Source organism: Mesoplodon densirostris, chromosome 6 (genome assembly GCF_025265405.1).
Source record: "Mesoplodon densirostris isolate mMesDen1 chromosome 6, mMesDen1 primary haplotype, whole genome shotgun sequence".
Classification (NCBI taxonomy): Eukaryota; Metazoa; Chordata; class Mammalia; order Artiodactyla; family Ziphiidae; genus Mesoplodon; species Mesoplodon densirostris.
The window spans coordinates 124,958,995-124,986,717 of record NC_082666.1 but is presented as its reverse complement, the minus strand read 5'-3'; the positions used below and the strand labels follow the sequence as shown (position 1 = coordinate 124,986,717).

Genomic DNA, 27,723 nt, shown 5'->3' with positions numbered 1-27,723 from the left:
CCAAAATTCACTCAAGAACTTAAAATGAACATAGAAATAATAGTTATCTTAATTCTATTCCTTTGCTTTGATGACATTATGAAACAGAAAATTCTACTTCTTCAGAAGTTACATTTCATTAAGCAAAGGACAACATCTTGAACTTTCATCCTAATTATACTGTGGGAAAAAATGATCATTACTCTTATGTCACTTTAAGCTTAAGAACTAGAAATAGCTGGAAAATGGAACATTATTCTGCACACATATACTTTACAATAATGGATGCAATAACTGGGAAACAAATAATTTAAAATTCTGTAGAATTTATGCTTAATCTTGATGCACACAGAAAACTCTTAATCAGAATTCACAGGATAATGATGCTCATTCATCTGTGAAAAGCATAAACTTTTATTTTGGATTAAAGTAATAAACTATTGTTTTTTCTCAAACCAAATCAAAGGTAAATCATATTGAAAAGTTCTATTCTCTCTTCTATATATGAACTGAAGAATAACAACCAAAAATTTTTTAAATTAGTTTGTTATTAAGTATAGAATAATGAAACAGAAAACATGGCTTAGACTTTCCTAAGCATTACAACAAAAGATCAACTTCTGGGCTTCCCTGGTGGCGCAGTGGTTGAGAGTCCGCCTGACGATGCAGGGGACATGGGTTCGTGTCCCGGTCTGGAAAGATCCCACATGCCACGAAGCGGCTAGGCCCGTGAGCCATGGCCGCTGAGCCTGCACGTCCGGAGCCTGTGCTCCGCAACGGGAGAGGCCACAACAGTGAGAGGCCCGCGTTCCGCAAAAAAAAAAAAAAAAAAAAAAAAAAAAGATCAACTTCCTCAGCCCGGAAAAACTATTTAGAGGATAGACCATGTTCAGAAATGAGTTCTTTGAAACTCCACAAAATTGTCCTGTAATCTCATGATTTACAACAAGAAAATAAGATATTAAAGAAAAAAATTTGACAAATAAATGGGAAGATATTCCATTCTTATAGATTGGAAAAATTATTACTGTTAAAATATCCATATTTCCCAAAGCAATCTACAGATTCAGAGCAATCCTATCAAAATTCCAATGGCATTTTTCACAGAAATAGAACAAATCCTAAAATGTGTATGGGACCACGAAAGGCCCAAATAGCCAAAGTAGTCCTGAGAAAGAAGAACAAAGCTGGAGGCATCATTCATGCTGTCTGATTTCAAACTATATTACAAGCTACACCAATCAAACAATATGGTACTGGTACAAACAGACACATAGATCAATGGAACAGAATAGACTCCAAAAATGAACCAGTGTGGGCCTCCCTGGTGGCGCAGTGGTTAAGAGTCCGCCTGCCGATGCAGGGGATACGGGTTCGTGCCCCGGTCTGGGAGGATCCCATATGCCGCGGAGCGGCTGGACCCGTGAGCCATGGCCGCTGGGCCTGCGCATCCGGAGCCTGTGCTCCGCAACGGGAGAGGCCACAACAGTGAGAGGCCCGCATACCGCAAAAAGAAAAAAAAAAAAAAAAAAAATGAACCAGTGCATATATGGTAATTAATTTCTGATAAAGGAGCCAAGAATACACAATGGGGAACAAACAGTCTCTTTAATAAATGGTGTTGGGAAAACTGGACAACCACATGCAAAATAATGAAACTGGACCACTATCTTACACCATACACAAAAATAAACTCAAAATGGATTAAAGACTTGAATGTAAGGGCTGAAACCATAAAACTCCCAGAAGAAAACATAGGTGGCAAGCTCCTTGACATCAGTCTCAGTAATGATTTTTTGGATCTGACACGAAAAACAAAGGTAACAAAAGCAAAAATAAACAAGTGGGATTACATCAGACTAAAAAGCTTCTGCACAGCAAAGGAAACCACCAATAAAATGAAAAGGCAACCTCCTGAATGGGAGAAAATATTTGCAAATCTTACATCTATTAAGGGGTTACTATCCAAAATATATAAAGAACTCAAAACAGTTCAATAAAAAACCCCAAACAATCCAACTAAAAAATGGGCAGAAGCTCTGAAGAGACATTTTTCCAAAGAAGACATACAGATGGCCAACAGGTACTTGAAAAGATGCTCAACATCTCTAATCATCAGGGAAATGCAAATCAAAACCACAACATCACCTCGCAACTGTCAGAATGGCTATTATCAAAAAGACAAGCAATAACAAGCGTTGGATGTGGAGAAAAGGGAACCCTTGTGCACTGTTGGTGGGAGTGAAGAGTGGAGCAGTAACTATGGAAAAGAGTATGGAGATTCCTCAAATAATAAAAAACAGAACCACCATATGATCCAGCAATTCCACTTCTGGGAATTTATTCGAAGAAAACAAAAACACTAACTTGAAAAGATATATGCACCTCATGTTCACTGCAGCATTAGTTGCAATAGCCAAGCCATGGAAACAAGCTAAGTGCCCACTGATGGTTGAACAGATAAAGAATATGTGGTATACATACACAATGGAATACTATTCAGCCATAAAAAAGGATGACATTTTGCCATTTGTGCCAACATGGATGGACCTTGAGGGCTTATGTTAAGGGAAATTAAGTCAGACACAGAAAAACAAATACCTTATAATCTCATTTACATGTGGAATCTTAACCCCTCCCCCCCCAAAAAACCCCACCAAACTTAGAACAGATTGGTGGTTGTCAGAGGCAAAGGGTGGGTGATGGATGAAATGGGTGAAGGTGGTCAAAAGGTACAAATTTCTAGTTACAAAATAAATAAGTCATGGGAATCTAATGTACAGCTTGGTGTCTGTAGTTAATAATACTATATTGCATTTCTTAAAGTTGCTAAGAGAGTAGATTTTAAAAGTTCTCATCACAAGGAAAAAAAAATTTTTAACTATGTATGGTGATGGATGTTAACTAGATTTACTGTGGTGATCACTTTGCAATATATACAAATATTGAATCATGTTGTATACCTGCAACTAATGTTATATGTCAATTATACCTCAATCAAAAAAAGAAACAACTAATCTCACATTCTACAATACTTGAAATAATAAAACAATTTGCATCTTAGGAAGTACAGGCACAACCAAACTTTCTAATCTTATTTTTATTTTTTTTTTTGCGGTACGTGGGCCTCTCACTGCCGTGGCCTCTCCCGTTGCGGAGCACAGGCTCTGGACGCACAGGCCCAGTGGCCATGGCTCACAGGCCTAGCCACTCCGTGGCATGTGGGATCTTCCCAGACCGGGGCACAAACCCGTGTCTCCTGCATCGGCAGGCGGACTCTCAACCACTGCACCACCAGGGAAGCCCTGGGCTCTTTTAAGTATACTGTGACTTACTTCTCAAAACCACCTTATGGAAAAACAAACTCTGGAAATACATACAAGAAACCATATATGGTGGTTACTGGTAGAGATGGAGAGGGGGCAAAAATTGAGAATATGAGGAACAAGAGTAGGAATAATGCTTCCAATATATATTTTTAACATTACAAACATTACAAGTCACCTATTCAAAAAATTAAAAAACAGAATCAGAATTTTAAAAAAACATAAAGAACAAGAGGCCTATGAGAAGAGCAGTAAAAGCGGGGTGGGGAGGGCATCTGTCAGGAGTTCTAGATCATCAATTGAAATCTGATGCAGCTGATTATAGCATTAACTCAATTCTGGTCTATATATACATTTTGCTGTATTTTTTTTCTACAGGATTTTAGACGTATTTCCAAATTACACATTGTTACTGGTATTTTATAGAAACAATATTTGTTTAGTTGTATATATATGTTCACAACTTTATTTCCTCATCATTCCTTCTTGCATCTCCTACTATCTATGAGATCATTTTCATTCTTCTTGAAATATAACCTTTAGAAGTTCTTTTAGTACAAGTCTTTTGGTGGTAAACTCACAGTTTTTGTTTATACGGAAATGGCTTTATTACATCTTTGTTTTTGAGAACAAATCTGAGTTTTCCAGAACATGCAAAGATGAAGTTTGTGGTGCAAGATCTTTATTAGGGAACAGTATCTGTGAAGGAAAGAGTGGAAGCAGGATTGGGCAGAAGAAAATGACCCGCTGTGCATTCCCAGAAAAGCCTTTTGCCAACTGGTAGGGAGTTGTGGAGTGAATAAGGACCTTCAGAGGGTCCCATGCTGGGCCAATGGCCAGGCCTTCTTAGCCCACCTAACAATCGCTGGTTGCAGGCCACCCCAGATAAGGCCGGCCCTCAGATAAAGCAGCTCTCTGCACCTGAAGGGTGTCTGCTGACCCCACTCCCTGCAGCTGAGCAGCATGCCTTTCTTTAAAGGGCATCTGGCAATGCATCCCCAGGTCTACCACAACAGTTTTACAAGGTACAAAATTCTGGTTGAAAAGTTTGTTTTTGTTTAAATATTTATTTGGTTGCACCAGGTCTTAGTTGCGGCAGACAGGTTCCTTAGTTGTGGCATGCGAACTCTTAGTTGCGGCATGCATGTGGGACCTAGTTCGCTGACCAGGGATCGAACCCAGGCCCCCTGCATTGGGAGCGTGGGGTCTTATCCACTGAGCCACCAGGGAAGTCCCTGAAAAGTTTTTTTCTCTCAACATTTAAAAGATAATATATCGTCTTCTGGCTTTCACTGTTATTGTGAAAGACTCTGCTGTCATTCTACCTGTTGGTCTTTTTTAGATGATCTGTCCTTTTTTGAGATTGTGTTCAAGATTCCTGTCTTTGGTGTTCTACAGTTTCACAGAAGTGTGGATTTCTTTTTATTTATCCTGCTAGTGGTATACAGAACCTCCTTGGTCTGTGAATGCACAGGTTTAGCAGCTGTGGAATATTCGCAGCCATTATATTATCTCTTGCAATATTGTCTCTCCTACATTTTCTCAATTCCCTCCTCCTGGAACTCCCTCCTGGGACTCTAAGTATATTCCTATTAGGCCTTCTCATTCTGTCCTGCATTTCTCTTAACATCACTTTCATATTTTCCTTGTCTCTCTTACTGCGTTCTGGATACCTTTATTTTCACCTACTACTAGTTCATTAAATTTCTCTTCAAATAGCAGTCTAAACTGCTGTTTTATATTTCAGAAATTCATCAATTGAGTATATTTCAAAAATTATCTTTCTAGATACTTAATTTTTTTTAAATCTTCTATTCCAAGTAGTTTCTGGTAGATTTGTAATCTTTGTGACTGTATCTGTTATTTCCATAAATGTTATACACTTATCTATTCTAGTATTCAGTTTTGACAATTTCAGTATCTACAGTTCTAAGCTTGATGTTGCTATATCCAATGACTCTCAGTCATAGTGGCTTGTTTTCTCATGTGTTTGGTGTCTTTATATTGTGAACTATTTGGTTAACCAGTCTGTGGGAATCCTGGAGAAAGAATTTGTTCCAGCTGATTGCCAGGAGGTACAACTAACCTGCAAACACTTCAGCCTATGACCCTGATGATTTAGACTAGCAAGGGAGTTCTGGCTCCCTTTCTCAACTTCCCAGCTGGCCCAAGTCTCAACTTCTGCCAACAGCAACCACACTTCAGTTACCTTTCCCGTCTCATCCACCTAACTGACTCCGTTTGACGAGCCCTAGCTCCTTATTGTGCTGGTTCCAATGCATAATAATTTTTGAATTGGAGGACTCTTTGGAAATCTCCCCAAAGAGTATGAAAGACCTGTGATGTCTCAAAGAGTGTGTTCTTTCCAGATTTTACTGGTTCAAACTTTAATTGTTGATGCTCCTACTCAGACATATTGTCAGAAGTCATAATGTCTGAAGAAACCTGAGTGTATTTTATTATTTTCCTAATGTTCTACTTTAAGACAAATTTCTTAGCTCTTCCTTCAGCAAACTTACAGTATTAATGAACTCAATGACCTTAACACAGCTTAAAAAGTCACTGATAGAATGTTTGTGATTCAGTAGAGGAAATAAAATGGAAGATTTCACATTTGACATAATGAGGTAGGTGGTTAGTAGTCTCTGGAACCAGAAATACAATTCACACCCCAGCTCTAGCACTTACTGTAAGAATTTGGATAGGTTGGGGCTTCCATGGTGGTGCACTGGTTAAGAATCCACCTGCCAATGCAGGGGACAACAGTTCGAGCCCTGGTCCGGGAAGATCCCACATGCCGTGGAGCAACTAAGCCTGTGCTCCACAACTACTGAGCTTGCGCTCTAGAGCCCATGAGCCACAACTACTGAGCCCACATGCCAAAACTATTGAGCCCACGTGCCTAGAGCCTGTGCTCCACAACAAGAGAAGGCACTGCAATGAGAAGCCCTCAAACTGCAATGAAGAGGAGCCCTCGCTCGCTGCAACTAGAGAAAGCCTGCACGCAGTAACAAAGACCCAACACAGCCAAAAAAAAAAAACAAAACGAATTTGGATAGGTTCTATATATTTATGAGACTCAGTTCCTCATTTATAAAACTGAATACAATCTAACTTAGTGGGCTATTGTTAAGATTAAAGGAAATAATGTGTATAAATTTGCTAAGTACAGGACCTGATACATAGTACATACTTAATAACTAAAAGCTTCTCGGATTATTGCTTCTATTTTACTATTCCCATAAACTACTCAAATTATTTCTTTAAACTGGTGTGGTGATGACTTCAAAGACAACTGGAAATAAGATTTATTGGCATGTCTTTATTATAGTGATATACTAGAATTTATTTTATTATCATACTATAATACCAGATTTTATTAAATATTTTTTTGTGTGTGTGGTACGTGGGCCTCTCACTGCTGTGGCCTCTCCCGTCGCGGAGCACAGGCCCCAGACGCACAGGCTCAGCGGCCACGGCTCACCGGCCCAGCCGCTCCGCGGCATGTGGGATCCTCCCGGACTGGGGCACGAACCCGTGTCCCCTGCATCGGCAGGCGGACTCTCAACCACTGCGCCACCAGGGAAGCCCCGTATTGAATATTTTTAATACCATTATGTGATACAGTAAAATGATGATCCTCAAAACTCAGTAATGAGAATGAAACAGTGACAATTTCCATGGGACAGAAAAGTGCCAGAGGTTATGAAAGAATTCTCAAAGGTAATAGAGAACCACTGTTATGAAGGAATTCTCAAAGGTGATAGAGAATAATGCTTGCTGTAGTTCACGGGTTGGCAAACTACAACCTACAAACCAAATTCGCCCCAATTACGTTACTGTAAACAAAGCTTTATTGGAATACTTCCATTTGTTTACATATTGTCTATGGCTGCTTGTGCATTACACCAGCAGAGCTGAGTAGTTCCAAAAAAAACCACATGGCTGGCAAAGCCTAAAATATTTACTATATGACCTTACAGAGGAAGTCTGCTGTGCCCTGCTGTAGACTGTAGCAAGTACATTGAATTTTTTCCTAAACATGTGTAAACTATTTTATACCAGATATATCTGCAGTTAAGACTTAAATTGAACTCATGGCTTAGGCTATTTATTCTGTTTATCAGACACCAAGATAATAGCACCTTGTATGTTTTAAAATATTAATATTTGGTCTTCCCTGGTGGCGCAGTGGTTGAGAGTCCGCCTGCTGATACAGGGGATACGGGTTAGTGCCACGGTCTGGGAAGATCCCACATGCCGCGGAGCGGCTGGGCCCGTGAGCCATGGCCGCTGAGCCTGCACATCCGGAGCCTGTGCTCCGCAACGGGAGAGACCACAATAGTGAGAGGCCCGCTTACAGCAAAAAAAAAAAAAAAAAAATTAATATTTATCCAAAAGTGCCATTTGACAGCATTTTACAACCTGTACATAATAGTATGAATAGTTTTTAAAATAAATTTCTTTAATATTCTATATTTCTAAAATGTAATATTTTAAAATATTTTCCTACAAGAGACTTAGAATATTTTTTCAGGAATTCTCACTCTTTCCCTCTATTACGGACACTAAAAAATTTTGAGGAAAAATTAATTTGGTGCTAGGAAGTCACAGGCAGGATATTTACCACTTTAAAGATTAGTAGCAGAAAAAAAAGATTAGTAGTATGTACTATATATTTTATACAGAATTATTTGTTGTCAGTAATGTTGGAACTGCAAAACATACCCATTTCCTTATGGTCCTTTCATAAACAATGCTGATTCCTTTTGGAATTGTCTGGTAAAGGGAAACACTCTTATCAGAAAATGAAGCTAAAATTGTTAAGTTAGATTTGATGTTATTCTGCTGTTTTTGTACGTTTCTGAATCAAGATTAGATAAACAACAGATGGGTTGCCTTGTGTGGCTGAAAGAATACAAATAATGTTTTTTTGTTTGTTTTCTACACAAATAATTTTTTTTTAATTCTACAAACGGCTCTAATGTGAATTTGACAGTTTAGCTAGGCTGCTTCTATTATGCTAACACATTTATTTATATTTTGAAACACAGGTTCTAGTATCAAAATTCCTTGAGACATACAGCATTGGATTAGATGGATGAAAAGAGATGGAAAAAAAATGAAGGGGCACTTTAGGAAAGGAAATATGTTTTTTTGAAAATCAATGTTTAAAGAAAAAAATGATGATTCTAGTACAGAGTTTAAGAACAATCCTTTTTTAAACCTCAGGAATTATGTACTTGTAACAACAGAATACTGAAATTTTTCTTTGTGCAAGGCACTCTAGTAGGAGGTTTAAGTTCATTTTCTCATTTAATCTTCTCTGCCACCCATGAGGTAGATATTATTATATTTAACATATTATTTCCTACATTTTACACGAGGAAACTGAGGCTCAGAGTGTTAGAGACAGGACTTTAAAGCCCATGTTTTAAACCAGTATTTTACATGTGAATGGTTTTCCAGAAATATCAACAAACTTTGAAACTTGTAAACTCTTTCATAAAATGCTTTGAGCCTCTTAGAAGCCCCTGAATAAATAAAGGGAACTACTTTTAAAGAAAAAAAAGAAAAAGAAAAAAAGAACGCTAAGTACCTGGAAAATTACTAATGTGTTATTTAAATAATACATAAAAATAAATAAATAAATACATAAATAAATGATTAACACATAAGATGAAACATAGTCTAGGAATAAACTTTACTGATTTTAAACTGCAAAGTATACATTATTCTGAAAACTCAAGCTATATTTCACAATTAATTCTTGATTCAGGCATTAAATATTACTTTCTCAAGTTTCATTTAATATGCACTTTTTAAATAGACTGTTCTTGAAAAAACAGTTGGTATAAAGTATTTTAAAATCCAAACAGCAAATTTCTGTTTTCAGCAAGGACACTCATTTTAAGTGTTTTAAAATACTTTACACAAGCCTATTTTTCTTCAAATTATGGACTTAAATGCATGCCATTTACATTAAACCCAACTGGTATTTTGAAACAATGTGATCAACTACCTCACAAGCTGATTTTTCAAATGTTTTAAAGCTTCAGTAATATAAGAAATGACTATAAAGCAACCTCACTGATTTTCAAGTGTATATATGTTCAAATATTACGTTCTCTAAGTCACCTGAGGAGGCTACCTCAAGTATAACATCATTGCTTAACACATTTTAAAAACTTCTCATTAGGAATTATCATCAGAACCTGCTAAGCATTCTTTTAGATATGCTCAGTAATAGCAAATCTTGTTCAATTATGTATGGATATTACTTCAAATAGAAATTTAACATCTCTAATGCTCAATTCACAAGTCTATATAAGATTCCCCTAAAGTAAAATTCTGAATGAAAGTTAGTATTTAAATTCTAGTATTTGAAGGCTTCTCTGGTGGCGCAGTGGTTAAGAATCCTCCTGCCAATGCAGGAGACACAGGTTCAACCCCTGGCCCGGGAAGATTCCACATGCCGTGGAGCAACTAAGCCTGTGTGCCACAACTACTGAGCTTGTGCTCTAGAGCCCGCGAGCCACAACTACTGAGCCCACGTGACACAACTACGGAAGCCCACGCTCCTAGAGCCCGTGCTCTACAACAAGAGAAGCCACGACAATGAGAAGCCCGTGCACCTCAACGAAGAGTAGCTGCCGCTCGCCACAACTAGAGAAAGCCTGCGCACAGCAACGAAGACCCAATACAGCCAAAAATAAAAACAAATAAATAAATAAATTTATTAAAAAGAAAAATTCTAGTATTTGAGTTCCACTTATATGAGGTACCCAGAGTAGTCAAATTCAGAGACATAAAGTAGAATAATGGTTGTCAAAGGCTGTGAGGCAGGGAGGAATGGGGAGTTACTGATTAATGGGTGCAGAATTTCAGTTCAGAAAGATGAAACTTCTCTCTCCTTACTTCAAAGATACCATGACAGAGGGTTTTTACAGGAGGATATACCAGCCTTTTCAAAGAGCAGACAGACCCTACTGATTGTAAAAACTGTTTCAATGAATAGAAGAAAAAAACCTCATTTTATGAAGCTGTTATAACCTTGACACCGAAAACGAAAAGGACAGGGCAAGATAAGAAAAATGATCACAATCTATCTCACTCATGAGTATAGATGGAAAAATCTTAAATTAAACATAAGAATTGGAAAGCAAACAAGATATGAATTTGTCCTTATTTGCAGACAAGAGGATTTCTACAAAGAATATCTAAGAGAACTGATATGCAGTTAGAACTAATAGAAGAGTGTAGCAGGGATGCTCAATATAAGGTCAATATGCAAAAATCAGTGGCATTCTTGTACACCAGCAGTAACTAAATGAAAAGTGTAATATAGAAAAGACCTCATTCACAATTGCAACAAAAACTGTACGGTACCTATGAACAAATGAATGAATACATACATAAAGAAAGAAATGAAAAGATACTAAAACTCAGTATTACAAAGATAGCAATTTCTCCCAGATTCATTTAAAACCTAAAACAATTTCAATAAAAATCCAGTGTTTTTCATGGATAAATTATTCTAAAATTCATATAGAAAAGTGCCAAGATGGTTAAAATAATTTTGAAGAAGAATAAGGTAGAGGAAATGTGGAATTGTTACAAGGTTATACAAACAGACCAGTGCACAAAAGAGAGAGCCTAAAAATGGAACTTGTATATTATAGCCGTTGCATTGCAGTTCAGATGGGCTATTTGATAAATGGTGCAAAAAGCATACTGCTTATTCATATGAAAAAATAAAATTATGTTACTCATAACATACATAAAAATAAATTTCAAGGGATTAGAGCGATGAATCAAAACATCAAATTTTAAAAACCGCTAGAAAAAATATGGCAGACCATTTTTATGACTTTGAGAGGCAGGGAAGGATTTCTTAAAACACAAAAGGCAAAGAAAACACAAAGTGAAAAGACAAGGTACAGAGCAGAATAAGATACCTGCAAAGCAAACAAATGACAAAGAATTAAAACAACAATAACAACAAAAGGCAAGTAACCTAACAGAGCAATGGACAACAGTAACAAATAGGCAAATCACAGAAGAGAAACCCCAAATAGCCAATAAAAATATGAAAACATACTGAACCTTATGAGGAATAAGGGAAATAAAAATCATGATAGACTTGAGATATTGTTTCAAAGGTTAGCAAAAACCTAAAAGCCTGAGAACACCAAGATGGGGAGAAATGGGGAATTCATACTCTATACTGGGAGTGTAAATTAAAATAACCACTTGAGTTGAAGATGCATATATGTTACAATTCCACAATTACACTTTTGGGTATACAGCCCATGGAAATTCTTGGTCATGTACAAGGAAGACAGATATTACAACAGCAAAACAATGATATGTCTATCCATCAACAAAATAATGAGTGAACAAACAGCAGTATATTTATACATTAGATTACTGCAGTTAAAATGGACAAGTTAGTGGTACACATATCGGCATGTATAGTCTCAAAAACTTAAAACAAATATAGCATTTCCTAAAGTTTGGTATTGGATGGTTTAAAAAAACATTTATATATGTATGTATGTGTGTGTGTATACATAACAATAACAGCAGCAACAATAAGTGAAAAAAATGAATAATAGAGCTAACATTTGCGCACTTATTATGTAGAAGGCACTCTTCTAAGTGTTTGCATGTAGACTCCTAAATACAACCCTAGGAGACAGATTCTACTACTATTTGTATCTAATATGATTACTCTTTTGGAACTGAAGTAGAGAGAGATGAAGTTGATCTAAGGTTATAAAACTAGTAAAAAATGAGAGTTAGATATGAAGCCAGGATTCCTAACCCAGACTTTACAGCTTAATAACTATGCTACTGTTATTATACCATTCTCTATTCTTTTTAGGATGTTGGAAATCCAACATTATTTCTGTAAGTTGGAAATAAAAAACACTTTTAACCTATGACTGTAAAGAGGTGCATACACACACGTTTTTGTGTAACTCAAACTGGTTCTAAAGATGCTAAAAGAATTCTAGGAATGTCTTGAAAATAGCAGCAGCCCAACTACTCTAATTTACTAATTTACATGTTTGAGGTTTGGTATGTTTCAGATCATTATTTCAGAGCCAAACATTATGTTCAATAGCCCTAAGACAATATATATTTGGAATCCTAGAAACCTTATATTGAGAAGCGCACAATGTAATTCAACCATCTCTTTCTCTCTCGTTAGGGGCAAAATTTGATTACTTAGCTTCAGGTCTGAAACCTCACATTAAGAGTTTTAATAAGTAATTCTGTCAAGAAGTGTAATACAATTTCAATTATTCATTTTTTCTGGTCTTTCAATTATGAGTTGGTTTTTTTAAAAGCCAGTAGCTAATATTTATACAATAAAAATTAATTTTGTATTGGACTATTTATACCACAAAATAAAAAAGGGGGAACTGGCATTCTCAGTCATCAAATATTTATGAGCATTGACTATGTGCTAATCACACACTCCTTGTCTGCAGTACCACTGTTACCATTTCTTAAAAATGTCTTTTCGGGGCTTCCCCGGTGGCACAGTGGTTAAGAATCTGCCCGCCAATGCAGGGGACACAGGTTCGATCCCTGGTCCGGGAAGATCCCACATGCCACAGAGCAACTAAGCCCATGTGCCACAACTACTGAGCTTGTGCTGTAGAGCCTACGAGCCACAACTACTGAGCCTATGTGCCACAACTACTGAAGCCTGCATGTCTAGAGCCCGTGCTCTCCATGACAAGAGAAGCCGTGACAATGAGAAGCCCACGCACCACAAAGAAGAGTGGCCCCCACTCGCCACAACTAGAAAAAGCCCACGCACAGCAACAAAGACCCAACACAGCCAAAAATGAAAACAATAAATTTATAAAAATAATATATGTATTTTTTTAAAAATGTCTTTCCGAACATTTGGTGGCGCAGTGGTTAAGAATCTGCCCGCCAATGCAGGGGGCACGGGTTTGAACCCTGGTCCAGGGAGATCCCACATGCTGTGGAGCAACTAAGCCCATGCACCACGACTACTGAGCCTGCGGGTCTAGAGCCCGCAAGCCACAAGTGCTGAGCCCACGAGCCTAGAGCCCGTGCTCTGCAACAAAAGAAGCCACCACAATGAGAAGCCCGCACACCGCAACGAAGAGTAGCCCCCGCTCACCGCAACTAGAGAAAGCCCGCGTGCAGCAACAAAGACCCAACACAGCCAAAAATAAATAAATGAAATAAATAAATTTATTTTAAAAAAGTCTTTGCTTCTCAATCTACACATTCACATTCTCAATGCCATCATCTACTAACCTACAGAACATGCTTTCAAAAAATATGAAAAAGAAGTTCTTGCTTTCAAAGAGTTCACTGTCTAGTAGGGAAAAGAGACAAGTAAACAAAAGTTATCTATAATGCAGAAGTACTTTAATAAAGGTATTTAAAAGGTATTAGAGAAACATAAGGGTTGGGGGAGATGAAAGGGTGGCTGGTGCACTTCGAGAACAGGGAAGCTGGAGCACAACGAACATGAGACACCAAGTGGAGGTAATTCTTTCAAGAAAACTTGTCTTAAAAGAAAGAAGAGAGGGTAATAGCTAGGAGCATAGGTTCTAGAGAGGTTTTAAGATGAGAGAGATAAATACTTAGCACCAATCCCTCTAAACTGCTTTCCTTGTTCCACTCCTCTCCTAGAACTAAATCCAAGCGGAGTGTGAACAAGTCACTTAGTAATTCTAAGCCTCAAATGAGACAGATGTTTAAGAACTCTAAATTATAGAGGGAACCTGAATAAATGATCTCTAAAGTTCTCTCTAGATCTAAAATTCTATGATTGCCTGGTCTCTTTAAACTCAAAGGTAAAACACTTCAGTATGCAAAAAAGAAAAACCAAGACTATTTAAGAGATGAACTTGTTTGTACAACTGTGTCTTATTTTTTTTTTTTTGCAAAACTGTTAAAACAATCCTTATTCTGAATATCAGTAAAAGTTCCACAGAAAGACACTGCCTTTTAATCAACAACTTCCCCTCAAACCTGCAGACTTCTAAATAATCAACAAGCAACTATTTTGCGATAACAGAAGCAAAGTGCTTAAAAGCCCACAGCTTGGACTTGTAAAAGTCATCTTTTAAAAGGAAAATGTTTATAGAAACATGTGTATGACATTCTTACTACAATCAATTTGCTCATTATCTTCACTTTAAAATTTTAATGTACAGGTCGTTCACGAAGAGTTAAAAACAAAACAAAATAACAACAACAAAAAAACAATCAGCTAAGATTAGCTCTTTTCACTGTCACATATTCTGAAATTTAGAATAAGGTTTCCCTTACCTGATATGGACATGGAATGTGATATTCTCTGCAGCGTTCTTGTATCCATGTTGTTTCCCAGATGCCACGGTAAGCTTGCTCATAAAAGTAGCATCCAATTACAACCAAGAGTGGTACAAGATAAAGAATGCTGAAAACACCAATCCGGATCATAAACTTCACCAGTTTATCTTGGTTCTCCTTTTCTAATGGAATCTCAATTCGAACTCTGTTTAGGGATATGATGCCGGCTAAGAGAAGTGAAACCCCAACTACCACATACAGGCAGAGGGGTGCAAGAACAAAATACCTCAATGAATCAACATCGTAGAGGCCAACAAAACACACGCCACTGATATTGTCACCTTCAATTTTATTCATCGCTAAAAGGATGATAGTTAGAGTTCCAGGGATGCCCCACGCGCTGGCGTGAAATAGCAATGCCTTCTTCTCAATAGCTTCACTACCCCACTTTGGCACAGCTGCCAAGAACCATGTGATGGTAAGAATTACCCACCAAACGCTGCCAGCCATAGTAAAAAAATAGAGTACCATAAAAAGCATGGTACAGGCTTTATTATGAGATCCTTGTGTCACTGTGGAAGCCTTATACTGTGCAGGGCTAGATGCATTGCAGGCTACTCGGTCCTCAAGCAAAAACCCAATAAAGAAAATTAACGATACCATCATGTAGCAGACTGCATAAAATATAATAGGTCTTTCAGGATAACGGAATCTTGTGACATCAATCAAAAAAGTTAAAAAAGTAAATAATGTGGCAGAGAGGCAAATGATTGAAATTAATCCTATGAAATATCGAGCAAATGAAAGTTCTTCTCTCCTAAAGTACATATTTGGACAAGGAGGTGAACAATCACGCACGTGCAAAAAAGAATAGCCAAGATCAGGATCAATTTTCAACTCTCGGGGACACCAAAAACCATAGTCCCTCTGCACTGCCACTGGGGCTCCTTCAGTAGGATCTCCAGCTAAATTCAGATCCACAAGTCGAGGATACGGCTCATCACAATCTGGGAACCTAAAAATACAAGACGAGAACCATTTTTACTTATTGGGAACCTAATGATTTGGATTTCCAAATTTAGCACCTGTGGTTTATTCTTATGTCCTTGGAGCACAATACAATTAAGTGGAAGAAATAATGCAAATGGTCATATTTTGTTTGTGGGTCATAAAACTAGATTTTCCACAGCTGACAAAAAAAAATGAAAAATTTATACTTAATTTTGTTTTGGCTTCAAAAAGATTACTCTTCATTAAAGTAGTCAGGCATAGCCATCAATAAATAGTGTATTTATACACTATTTATTTAGGATACACAGTTTAGAGTAAGATTTCAAAATATAAATTTAAAAAATATATATAATAAATATACATTAAAAAAAAGCTCCAACAGAATAGTAGCTAAAAGTTACTTTCTAAAGTTTAATTACAATATAGTCCTCAATTTACCCTAGACTCAAATAGAACTTTCTTAAAAATAAGAGTTAAAAATCTTCCCTAATTGCATGGCCCAAAGTGTTCTGAGTTAGATTAGCACAAAAACCCTTACAAGTGGCTTAGTTTTAGATCTTTTCTTCCCATTTAAAATTCACTCTCTGCTTACCATATTGATTAATTAAAGTCCTCCTAAGGTCTCTAATGTCAACTAGTTCTTTCCTACCACTACTAATGTCTCTCCAATCCACTGCATTCTCTATTCCAGTTATTCTCAAACACTGACGTGCATGAGAAGAACTTAGGTCATTTTAAAATACAAATTCTTGGTCCTCACCACCTCAAATCCTATTTCAGTATGCCTGTGTTAGGGCCAAAGAAATCTGCATTTTGACAATTTTCCAGACTTGAGAAAGCGTGTGCTGTAGACATATACTACTGACAGTACTATTCTCATGAACTTCCTGTATCTTCAATTTTCTTGCCAGCATCAGTTTCTAAGCCTTCAGACTCCCACCAACTAGATATTTAGCAGTTATATGCATCAAATAGTTTCCAAGAAACTATCACTGATATTAAGTTTGCCATATATATGTATAACCTTACACTGAAGCTGATTAATCTTTTATTTTCTGATACAAACCATCTTCTTCACAGGGCTTGGATTATAAAGCCAAATGACAGAAACTTATTGCAGGCAGGCATTTACTGGAATTCTACAGTATGCCAGGGCTTTAACAGAAAAAGACGCCAAAACCCAGGATCTCTATCCTTGAGTCCAAAAGGAGGCAAAAACTTGTAAACACAACACAAAATACAGCAGTGTGATATACGAAGCAATCAAAACCTATATAAAATATAAAAATGATATAAAGAAGGATGAATTATTTCAGGGGAAGAGGTTATGAAAGACTTCATAGAGTAAGTCCCTCAACACAGGATGTCTGAATCAGTATTTGCCAGTATTGGCAGTATGGCAATCAGTATTCTAGCAAGAAATGGGAACAAAGGCACAGAGGTTTGAACAGGGTGTGTTTAGCATTGCTGCGGCATGAGGAGTGCATGAATTGTGACAGGAGATAAGGTTTGGAGAGGTAAGCACATTCCAGAAATATATGTGCATGTGTGTGTATGTATGTATGTATAAACATTGATATAAATATATCAATGGCTGTATCTGTATATCCAACTGCCAATTCACCATATACACCCCCCTCACTCTTTAACGCTCCCAAAACCAAACTCTTGATTTCCACTCCTTAGTTTCTCCATTTCCACAAATGGTAATCCCATTCTTCTAGTTGCTCAGGCCAAAAACCTTACTGTCCTCCTTGAAATCCCTTCTCCCTCATATCCACTTCACAACCTACCAGCACTTCCTGTCATTCTACTTTGCGATGTATCCAGAATCTGACCACTTTCCAATTCCTCTACTGCAGCCACCCAGTCTGAGCCATGAGTACCTCATCCCTGGACTTCTGGAGTGGCTTCCAGTTTATCTCCATCTCCACACAAGAGCCAGAGTGATCCTTTAAAGACATGCCACTCCTTTGTTCACGATCCTGTCTCTTCTGCTCAAAATTCTCTAATGGCTTCCGTTCTCAGTCAGTCAAGAGCTCTAAAGACCCACCTCCAGTCCTCTTCTGATCCTGTTTCCTTCCCTTCTCCCTTACTCACTTGGCTCCAGCCTCTTTGGTGTCCTGTGAATATACCAGCATGCTTCTGCTTCAGAGCCTTCGCACTTGTTGCTCTGCTTCTTCTGCCTGGACTGCTCTTCCCTAGGTATCTGTAGAACCTGTTCTCTCATTTCATTCAGATTCCTGTCTCACTGCCTCCTTACTAAAAAGGACTTCCTCAACATCTCCATAGAAAATAGAGTCCTTCTGCTTCCCCATATTGTATCACTATCACCTAACTCTCTTCTTTCTTATAAACATTCATTACCATCTGACATTATCTATTTATTTATCTCCTACCACTACCACCACAACTAGAATTTTAGCTCCATAAGAACAGAGACTACATTTTGTTCACTAGTCACCTTCACTATCTAGAATAGTGTCTAGCACACAGAAGACATCCAATTAATATTTCCTGAATTGATGATAAATTGAATAAATTTATCATATAGCCCTCACATAGTTAAATGAATATATTCATAGAGCCCTCACCAAGTAATTAGAAAGATGACTAGAAGGAGTGTGGAAGACACTTGAGCTGGGCAAAAATGAGAGCAGAGATATCAGTTGAGCCATAACTAAAACCAGGTAAGGCAGTGAGAATGAGACAGCTATGAAATTATTTAGATAAAAGCAACAGAATTTATAACTGATTGGATGTGGGAGCTTAGGTCAATGAAGGAGGACTATGCCTTTCAGGAATAAAGAAAATGAGCAAGGAGTAAAATCAATTTTAGACATGTTAAAATTGAGGTATTTGAGACAAATTCAGGTTACCAGTGGCTGCTGGATATGCAGATTTGGAATTTAGCAGAAAGATGCTAAGGCTACAGATTTAGATTTAGGAGCCATCAGCATATGAATAAGAATGAAAATCAGTGAGATGGGATTATCCAGGGAAAGCATGCAGAATCAAAAAAAAAAAAAAAAAAAAAAAACCAGGAACAGAACTCTAAGAAACACCAGAAAGAGGAAGAGGATGCAAGAAAAGAAATTGGAAAGGACTGGTCTGAGATGTAGCAGACCACAACAGTTCGCACAAAATGGCCTAACGGAGTTTCAGGAAAGGAGGACAGGCTAAGGTTGAGGGGAATAAGGGTCAAATACAGAATAAAGGTGAAATATGGGTTTGATATGAGTGACACAGATTTGGCATAAGTGCTGAGGAGAATGAAAAGAAATTTTCCTGTTGGCCAAATTGGAAACTGACCAAAGACAAAGAGCAAATAGAGTTGTTATGGTTTAAAATGTCTATCAATAGGAGAATGGATAAGCAAAATACAGTATATTTATACAATGGAAGACTACTCAGCAAGAAAAAGCACTACTGATGAACAAAAGAACATACTAATGAGTCTTGAAAATAGAGCAAAGAAGGGCCATCTCAACCTGAGCAAAAGAAGAGTTACACAACAAGTACATATTGTATGACTCCATTTGTATGAAGTTCTAGAATAGACAAAGTAATTATTGATACTCTGGAAGGATGTTAAACAGTAGTTCCTTCCAGAGGATGGTATAGACAAGGACTGACCATCAAGGAGCATGAGAGCATGAGGTAATGGTAATGATGATGTTCTACATCCTTCTGAGGATTTGGCTTACTCAGGTGCAGGCACTTGTCAAAACTCAGATATCTTTAGATTTGTGCATTTCCTTGTAAAGTTTTAAACTGAAAGAAAAAAACTGTAGACAAATGTCGAATTCTAGTTAGTGAAAGACCTGATAAAATATTTGTGAGGGCAATAACCATTGTCTCTAATTTACTTCAAAATACACACAAAGAATAAGGTAGATTAATGGATCAATAGAGGGAGGGACAAATGTGAAAAGCAAACATAATAAAACAATGGTAGAAATCTGGGTGGTAGTTAAAAAAAAAGTTGCTATGGTTTAAATCATTAAATATGCAGCATAATTAACTTGTAAAAAATTAGCTGAGCTGGAGATCTGAACAAGTACAGTGGAAGGAATGAGTTGAAACTGCTAGCAAAAATATTACTTTATGTGATGGACCACAAAGCTTAACCTAAGTAAGAAAATAAATAAGATCAAGAAGGGAGCTATTAGGAGAGGCGGGGGGGCGGGAACAAAAGTCTGGGGGTGTCCATGAAGTTGAAAAACAGGTACAGTAGGAACAAGGATATGAGAGATGTGAAAGAATGAAAGGTTATTATGAAAGATTTGTTTGCCAGAGCTTAAGATTTAAGAGTTAGACAATCCCAGGCAATACTGAGGACATAAAACAGATTTAACCCTATCAAAACAAATATAGATCATAATGACACTTCTATACTTGTACATAACCTATTAAAATAAAAAGACCAGTAAACAATAGGAGTTAGATACAAAAAACATAAAATAGGGTTCCTGCCCAGGTTAATTCATAACTGTTGCTATAAATATCAAGAAATTTACAAACTTCTAAAAGTGGGACTATAAATATTACCAGGCTTTGGGGAGAAAGTGGATGAAGGGTTTGATGGGGCTAGATAAGAGAGTATGTTAAATAGGTGGGAAATAGAGCAGACAAATATCAGAAAGCAAAATGCCAGTGAATTGACTACAAGTAACTAATACATGTTTTATTAAGTTCTTCCATCTGTCAAATGAGAGTAACAACACCTGCCTTTCACCTGTCTCCAAGGGCTACTGTCATATGATAAACAAATTAATTTTAAACATGAAGGAGAAAAAAGTGTTCTGTGCAGCACTGCCCATAATAGCAAAAACCTGGAAGTAACTTAAATGACCATCAGTAGGAGATGGCTAAATAACTATAGGATGGTAATACAATTGGCCATTATATAGCAATTAAGAGGAATGAACCAGAGTTACAGATATAAACACAGATACATGTAAAAAAATTTAATGTTGTTTATGGATATGTATATATGTAGTATGAGTATAAAAACAAAGATAGGAATGATTAACAACAAATTCAACATAATGATTATCTCATCTCTGGGGAGAAAAGAAGGAAATGAAATCAAGATGGGTACTAAGAAAGGAAACTTCAACTCTATCTGTATTGTTTTATTTCTTAAAAAAAGAAATCTGGGGACTTCCCTGGCAGTCCAGTGGTTAGGACTCGGTGCTCTCACTGACAGGGCCCTGGGTTCAATCCCTGGTTGGGGAACTAAGATCCCAAAAGTCATGTAGCGCAGCCAAAAAAAAGAAAATCTGAAGCAAACATTGCAAAATATTAAGATTGGACAAAGCTAGGTAATAAGAGTTATATAAGTGTTCATCTTATTCTTTATCCTTGAAACATTAAGAATACAAAAGGCACAACATTATTATATAAGAAATATAGTATTACTACTGTATATGTTATTACTAATAATAATGTTCTCTCGTATAAATCTATAACACTGTCTGGTAAATATCCTCAAACCTGTAGGAAATGCTTACAATCTATATATTGGAAGTGATTTGAAAAGTATCTGACATTTTCTGGGTCTGGGTATGTTAATACATGACAAAAACGGAACTGACAGGACTACTTGTAGTCATTAACACATTTAAATCATAAAGATATTTGAGTCCCATTAAAATCATTAAACATATTTAATAATGAGGTAACAAATGATTATGTTCTCTATATTTTCTAATTTTTTAATAACTGGCATTACTTTTATAACCAGAAAAAATCTGTAAGGGAAAGAAATCAACAATCAATATCTTGATTATGTTTTTCTTAATTTGATTATTTAAAAAATTTCTTCATAGAACGTTTTTCTTTTCCCACCTTTTTCATTTAGTGCTTCCAAATTCCTAAGGAAGTGAACAGCTCTGAGGCCATGAAACTGCTGTTCACAATTATGACTAATATACACACTTCAAAAAAGTTCCTAAAAACTGATGAACTAGAAGACAAATGATTTTAAATATACTGCAACATAAGTAATGGTCCATGAAAATCTATGATTTTCGCACCTACTGCATTCCATATCTTCAGGCCAAGGAACACCAAACATCTCCATGAGCTTCGAACACTCACTGTAAGCCCGCTGACAGAGCCTACGGCAGGGAAGTGTGACACGTCCATATTCCATACAAATAGGAGCGTAGAGTGCACAAAGAAATGGCCGGAAATCCCGAGAACAATCCAAATTCACCATAGGGTGGAATGGCTAGGAGAAAGTTAAAATCAAATCATTAGATAAAGAGTTGCATACAAGTTAAAGTTTTCTACATATAATACGGCAATATTCTTTTTTTTTTAATCTGTTTTAAAAGATTTCTGAAGGCAATTAAAATTTTCTAAAGGAGAGTTTTTGTTTTTTTCAACAAAACCCTCTTAGCCCTATCCCTGGAGATTCTGATTTGGTTAAGTATGAGGTGTATCCCAGAATCTATACATATTTTAACTGTTACAGGTGATATTAATGAAAAGGCCTGGCTGAGAACCATTAACAACAATATGATCCATTTTACATAGAAAAATCCACAAAAGATACGTGTCAAACGCTCAGAAGTGTGATTAGTGCTTGGTGATGGGATTACAAGAGATTTAAATTTTCTTCTTTTTATGTATTTCAATTTCTATATTTTCTTCAATTTACGTGTATCAATAGGAGAGAGAGGACAAGAAGTGAAAGGAAAGGGTGGGGGAGGAAGAGAAGTAGTTATACACAGTAGTACATATTTTGAGGGTGGGAGGTAGGGAAGAGCTCTCACTTTGGTCTTACATTTTCTTTTTCTTTTTACATTAAAAATATTTTATTTTAAAAAATGGAGTTCTTTGAACTCTGAAATCACATGATGTAAACAGAGCTCACAATGTTAAGCTGATATTAAGGAAACAAAAAGAAAAAACAGTAGCCCCAAACATAAAACCATACTAAAATCATCATTATAACCATAGGAATAGATCAATTATCCCAAGAAATGTGCATCTGGGCTTTTGACTACCAAGTATTTTTTCCACTTGTTTATATAACAGTTTCAGAGTCACTAATTTTGAACTGATAACAGATGTTCTCACCACCAGGCCTTTCCATTAAGACTCAATCAACTTATTTCTACATCGATATAAAACATTTTCCAGAGTCCTTCCATACACAACACAGTCAGAAAACCAAGTGTCTTAAAGAAACTGGTGTCAAAGAAGTTAACTATAATGGATGTGATAACTGATATATAACAATAAAATATATGTGAATATCACTTCCAAGTATGAAGAGGTAATTTGTGTTAAATCAATGTTTCCATCAAGAACAACTGCAAAGGGCCTCCCTGGTGGCGCAAGTGGTTGGGAGTCCGCCTGCCGATGCAGGGGATACGGGTTCGTGCCCCGGTCTGGGAGGATCCCATATGCCGCGGAGCGGCTGGGCCCGTGAGCCATGGCCGCTGAGCCTGCGCGTCCGGAGCCTGCGCGTCCGGAGCCTGTGCTCCGCAACGGGGGAGGCCACAACAGTGAGAGGCCCGCATACCGCAAAAAAAAAAAAAAAAAAAAAAGAACAACTGCAAAATACAGGAAAGAAAGTTTTTAAAATACCTATTTAAAGCTATTAGAGAAGTAGTGAAGGAAAAGAACTAGAGAGACCAAGAATCTAGAGAGCTCTGAAGCATGGAGTGGTGGCCTGATAAATGCAGCCACTTTTCCAAGGAGGTATCTGTTGAATCTGGGTATAAGGCAAGAGGCTGAGAATCAAGATTTGCCTAGGCTGGTGCTAGAGAACCAAGAAACCAGCAGAGCTCTGGTAGTCTTGCAAGACTAGAGACAATACATGTGTATGTATAACTGAATCACTTTGCTATACACCTGAAACTAACACAACATTGTTAATCAACTATGCTCCAATTAAAAAAAAAAAAGACTACAGACAAAATTGGAAACAAAAGTAACAGATGGGTGAAAAGGGGAAGTACCTAGAATTGGGCCTGACAAAGAGCCAGTTTTCCCTTCAAGATATTTGAAAATTCTGAAGCTACACAGGGAAGGAGGCTAGGAAGCTAAGAAGAAAGCCTCTGAAAAGCAGAGTGGAGATTTTGGAAGTTTTATCAGTATGAGGAAACATGAATTAGAGGTTCAAATCTTGCCAGGGGAAATGGGAAATGAACATACCACACTCTCAGCTGGAAGCCCCTGAGTGGCTACACTTCAGTAGCAGGGGCAAATGACAGGGAGGCTGAGACCTATGAAACATGAAACCCAGCCTCAACTCAGCTCAGTCCTTCACTGAATTAAGGTGATCAGCCCCCATTTATCTGCTAAGCAGAAGAAAGGGTGAGCTTTCTCTGGAGTAGTAATATAACGTCATGTAGAACCTCACCAATATTTTGTAATGTCTACTACTCAATAAAAAATACTAGGCATTCCAAGAGACAGGACCATATGACTGAAAAACAAAATAAAAAATTACAGTGTTTTGGTAATCCCAGCTATTGGACTTAGTAGACAAGACTGTATATAAGAAATACGTTCAAGAAAATAAAAGATGAAGAACTGCAGAAAATTGGAATCTATCATAAGAGGAACCAAAGAGAAATTCTATAAGTGAAATACATAAATGCTGAAATTAAGAACTTATTAGATATGTCAGAAGATAGAACTGGCAGAACGGAAAACAAGGCAATAGGAAATATCCACACAGAAGCACACAGATCAAAAAATACTGAAAAATACAGAAAAGATCATAACAGATGTGTAAAACACATGAAAAAAATCTAAAATATGCATAACTGGAACCTCAAAAGAGGAAAGAGGGAATGAGCAGAGGCAATATATAAAAAGACGATGGCCAAGGATTTGTCAAAACTGATTAAAGACAACAACCCACAGATTCAAAAAGTTCTGCAAATCCCCAGAAGAATAAATATAATAAAAAAAACACACCTAAGCATATCTCATTTAAATTGCTGAAAACCAAAGAAAAACATCTTAAAAGCAGCCAGTGGAAAAAAAGACACCTTACCTTCAACAGAACAACTGTTGTTGTACTTTCGAATACTATAAAACAACAGAATGACTACTTAAAGAGCTGAGAGAAAACAACTGCTCACCATAACTCTATGGCCAGCAAAAATACCCTTTATAAGTGAAGGCAAAGTAAAGACATTTTCAGACAGACAAAAAACTGAGAAAACTAGTCACTAGCAAACCTGCACTAGAAGACAAAAGAAAAATAATCTAAGATGAAAATTCAAAAGGAATTAAAAGCAACAAAAGAGGTGAATATGTGGGAAAATATAAATATTCTCTGTATAAGCAAAAAATAATGGGGGTGGGCTTCCCTGGTGGCGCAGTGGTTGAGTGTCCGCCTGCCGATGAGGGGGACGCAGGTTTGTGCCCCAGTCTGGGAGGATCCCACATGCTGCGGAGCGGCTGGGCCCATGAGCCATGGCCGCTGAGCCTGCACGTCCGGAGCCTGTGCTCCACAGCAGGAGAGGCCACAACAGTGAGAGACCCGCGTACAGCAAAAAAAAAAAAAAAAAAAAAAACAGGGGGCTTCCCTGGTGGCACAGTGGTTAAGAATCTGCCTGCCAATGTAGGGGACATGGGTTCGAGCCCTGGTCCAGGAAGACCCCACATGCCGCAGAGCAACTAAGCCCATGTGCCACAACTGCTGAGCCTGCGCTCTAGAGTCTGCAAGCCACAACTACTGAAGCCTGTGAGCCTAGAGCCCATGCTCTGCAACAAGAGAAGCCACTGCAATGAGAATCCCGCGCACTGCAATGAGAAGCCCGTGCAACGAAGAATGGTCCCTGCTCACCGCAACTAGAAAAAGCCTGCATGCAGCAACGAAGACCCAACGCAGCCAAAAATAAATAAATAAAATAATTTTTTAAAAAATCCTATGCAGAAACAAAAATATGAAAAGTTTAAAAAACAAACAATAATGTCTTAAAATACATACAAAATACATGTAAATTAATATGTGTAATAATAAAATGATAAAGATGGGAGTCAGAGGAACACTAATGGGAGAGTGATCAAAGTTATTATTTTTACTAGAATATTACATCAAGGGTACACATAATTTCTAGGGTAAGCAATAAAAGAATGCACAACTAACAAGGTAATAAAGAGAGAAATAGAATAATACAAAAGCAGTCAAGACAGGAGAGAAAAAAGAATACAAAACAGTTTGGAAAAATTGAAATCAAGTAATAAGAGTATATATTAACCCAAGTACATCACTAATTGCATTATATATAAATGACCTAAAGACTATGTAAAAGAGTAAAGTTGTTGGACTAGGTACAAATAAAAACAAAACAAGGGCTTCCCTGGTGGCGCAGTGGTTGAGAGTCCGCCTGCCGATGCAGGGGACACGGGCTCATGCCCTGGTCCGGGAAGATCCCACATGCCACGGAGCGGCTGGGCCCGTGAGCCATGGCCGCTGAGCCTGCGCGTCTGGAGCCTGTGCTCTGCAACGGGAGAGGCCACAACAGAGAGAGGCCCGCGTACCACAAAAAAAAAAAAAAAAAAAAAAAAAAAAACCCTATGCCGTTTACAAAGACACTTTTTTCAATATAAGGACAGAGATAGGTTAAAACTAAAAAGACGGCAAACAATAAACAATGAAAGAACCAACCAAAAACAAGACTACACTTTATGACAAGGAGTGTTCCCAGAGATAAAGAAGGTCATTTCTTAAAGACAAAATAAAAGAATCAATTCACCATGACTAAAAAGTAAATCTAAACATATATGTACCACTTAACACAGCTTTAAATTATTTTAATAAAAAACAGAAGTAAAATGGGACATACACAAATCCACAATCAGAGTGAGTTTGATACACTTCTCTCAATAAGAAGAGTGAGAAAAAAATTCTATGAGAATACAGAAAATCTAAACAAGTCAATTACAAACCTGACCTAAGCAACATATTTATAATCATGGCACCCAACAATGAGTGGAACCTATTTAATATACACATGGAATCTTTACCCAAACTGGCCATGTTGTAAGTCCTAAAATAAGCCACAAAAAACTTCTTAGTACTAAAACCATTCAGACTGTTCTATGACTAAAATGGAATTAAGGTAGATATCAATTACAAAAAGAACCCTAGAAAATACCCAACTGTTTGGCTGTTTGGAAATCAAACAAAATAACTTCTAAATAACCCATAATCAACAAAGGAAATCATAACTGAAATTTAAATTGTATATAATTATATATCATATGTATTACATTTTAATGTTTATATATATATGTATAATCTACATATAGAATTAAGTAGTAAAGACAATAAATAAAATGTCAGGGGCTTCCCTGGTGGCGCAGTGCTTGAGAGTCTGCCTGCTGATGCAGGGGATGTGGGTTCGTGCCCCGGTCCGGGAGGATCCCATGTGCCGCGGAGCGGCTGGTCCTGTGAGCCATGGCCCCTGAGCCTGCGTGTCCGGAGCCTGTGCTCCGCAACGGGAGGGGCCACAGCAGTGAGAGGCCCGTGTATCGCAAAAAAAAAAAAGTCAGCAAAAGCTATATTCAGAGGAAATTTATAACCTGATATGCATATGTCAGAAAATAAGAAAGCCTGAAAAACAATCAATGGTAAGCTCCATCTCAAGAAGCTGGAAAAAGAATGGCCAATCAAACCTAGAGAAAGTAGAAAAAAGGCAATAGCAAGTAGAAGAGGAAAAAACCCACAAATTACCAATATCAGGAATGAAGGACAGAAAATTACTAGAAATATAATGAGGATACTATAAATAATAAATTCGACATGGATGGAATAGGATGAAATGAACTAATTCCTTGGGAAAAGATCACAATTTACCCAAAATCATAAAAGTAGAAATATAAAATCTAGTTTTCTATCAACATTTATGAAGAAATTTAAGCCACCATTAGAAACTATCCCCCCAAAAAAACTCCAAGCCAAGATGGTTTCACTAGAAAAAATTTATCAAACGTTTAAGGAAGAAGTTACAGCAATCATATACAAACTCTTCCCCAAAAAAGGAAACTTTCTCAACTCACCTCACACCTCACAAAACCAGCATAATTTTTT

General features: G+C 37.2%; 1 protein-coding gene across 2 annotated transcripts in view; it reads right to left on the bottom strand.

Annotated features, from left to right (window-relative positions):
* Nucleotides 1–27,723, bottom strand: part of FZD3 (frizzled class receptor 3) — a 92,610-nt gene that overhangs the window by 39,980 nt on the left and 24,907 nt on the right. The window contains exons 3-4 of one of the 2 annotated variants that reach the window (XM_060101433.1): nucleotides 21,692–21,888; nucleotides 14,637–15,654 (exon numbers count right to left, since the gene is read on the bottom strand). In XM_060101433.1, the coding sequence (XP_059957416.1) occupies nucleotides 14,637–15,654; nucleotides 21,692–21,888 (1,215 nt within the window). Of the gene's footprint in view, nucleotides 1–14,636; nucleotides 15,655–21,691; nucleotides 21,889–27,723 lie in introns of those variants that run through there. The other variant, XM_060101434.1, reaches the window with a different exon arrangement.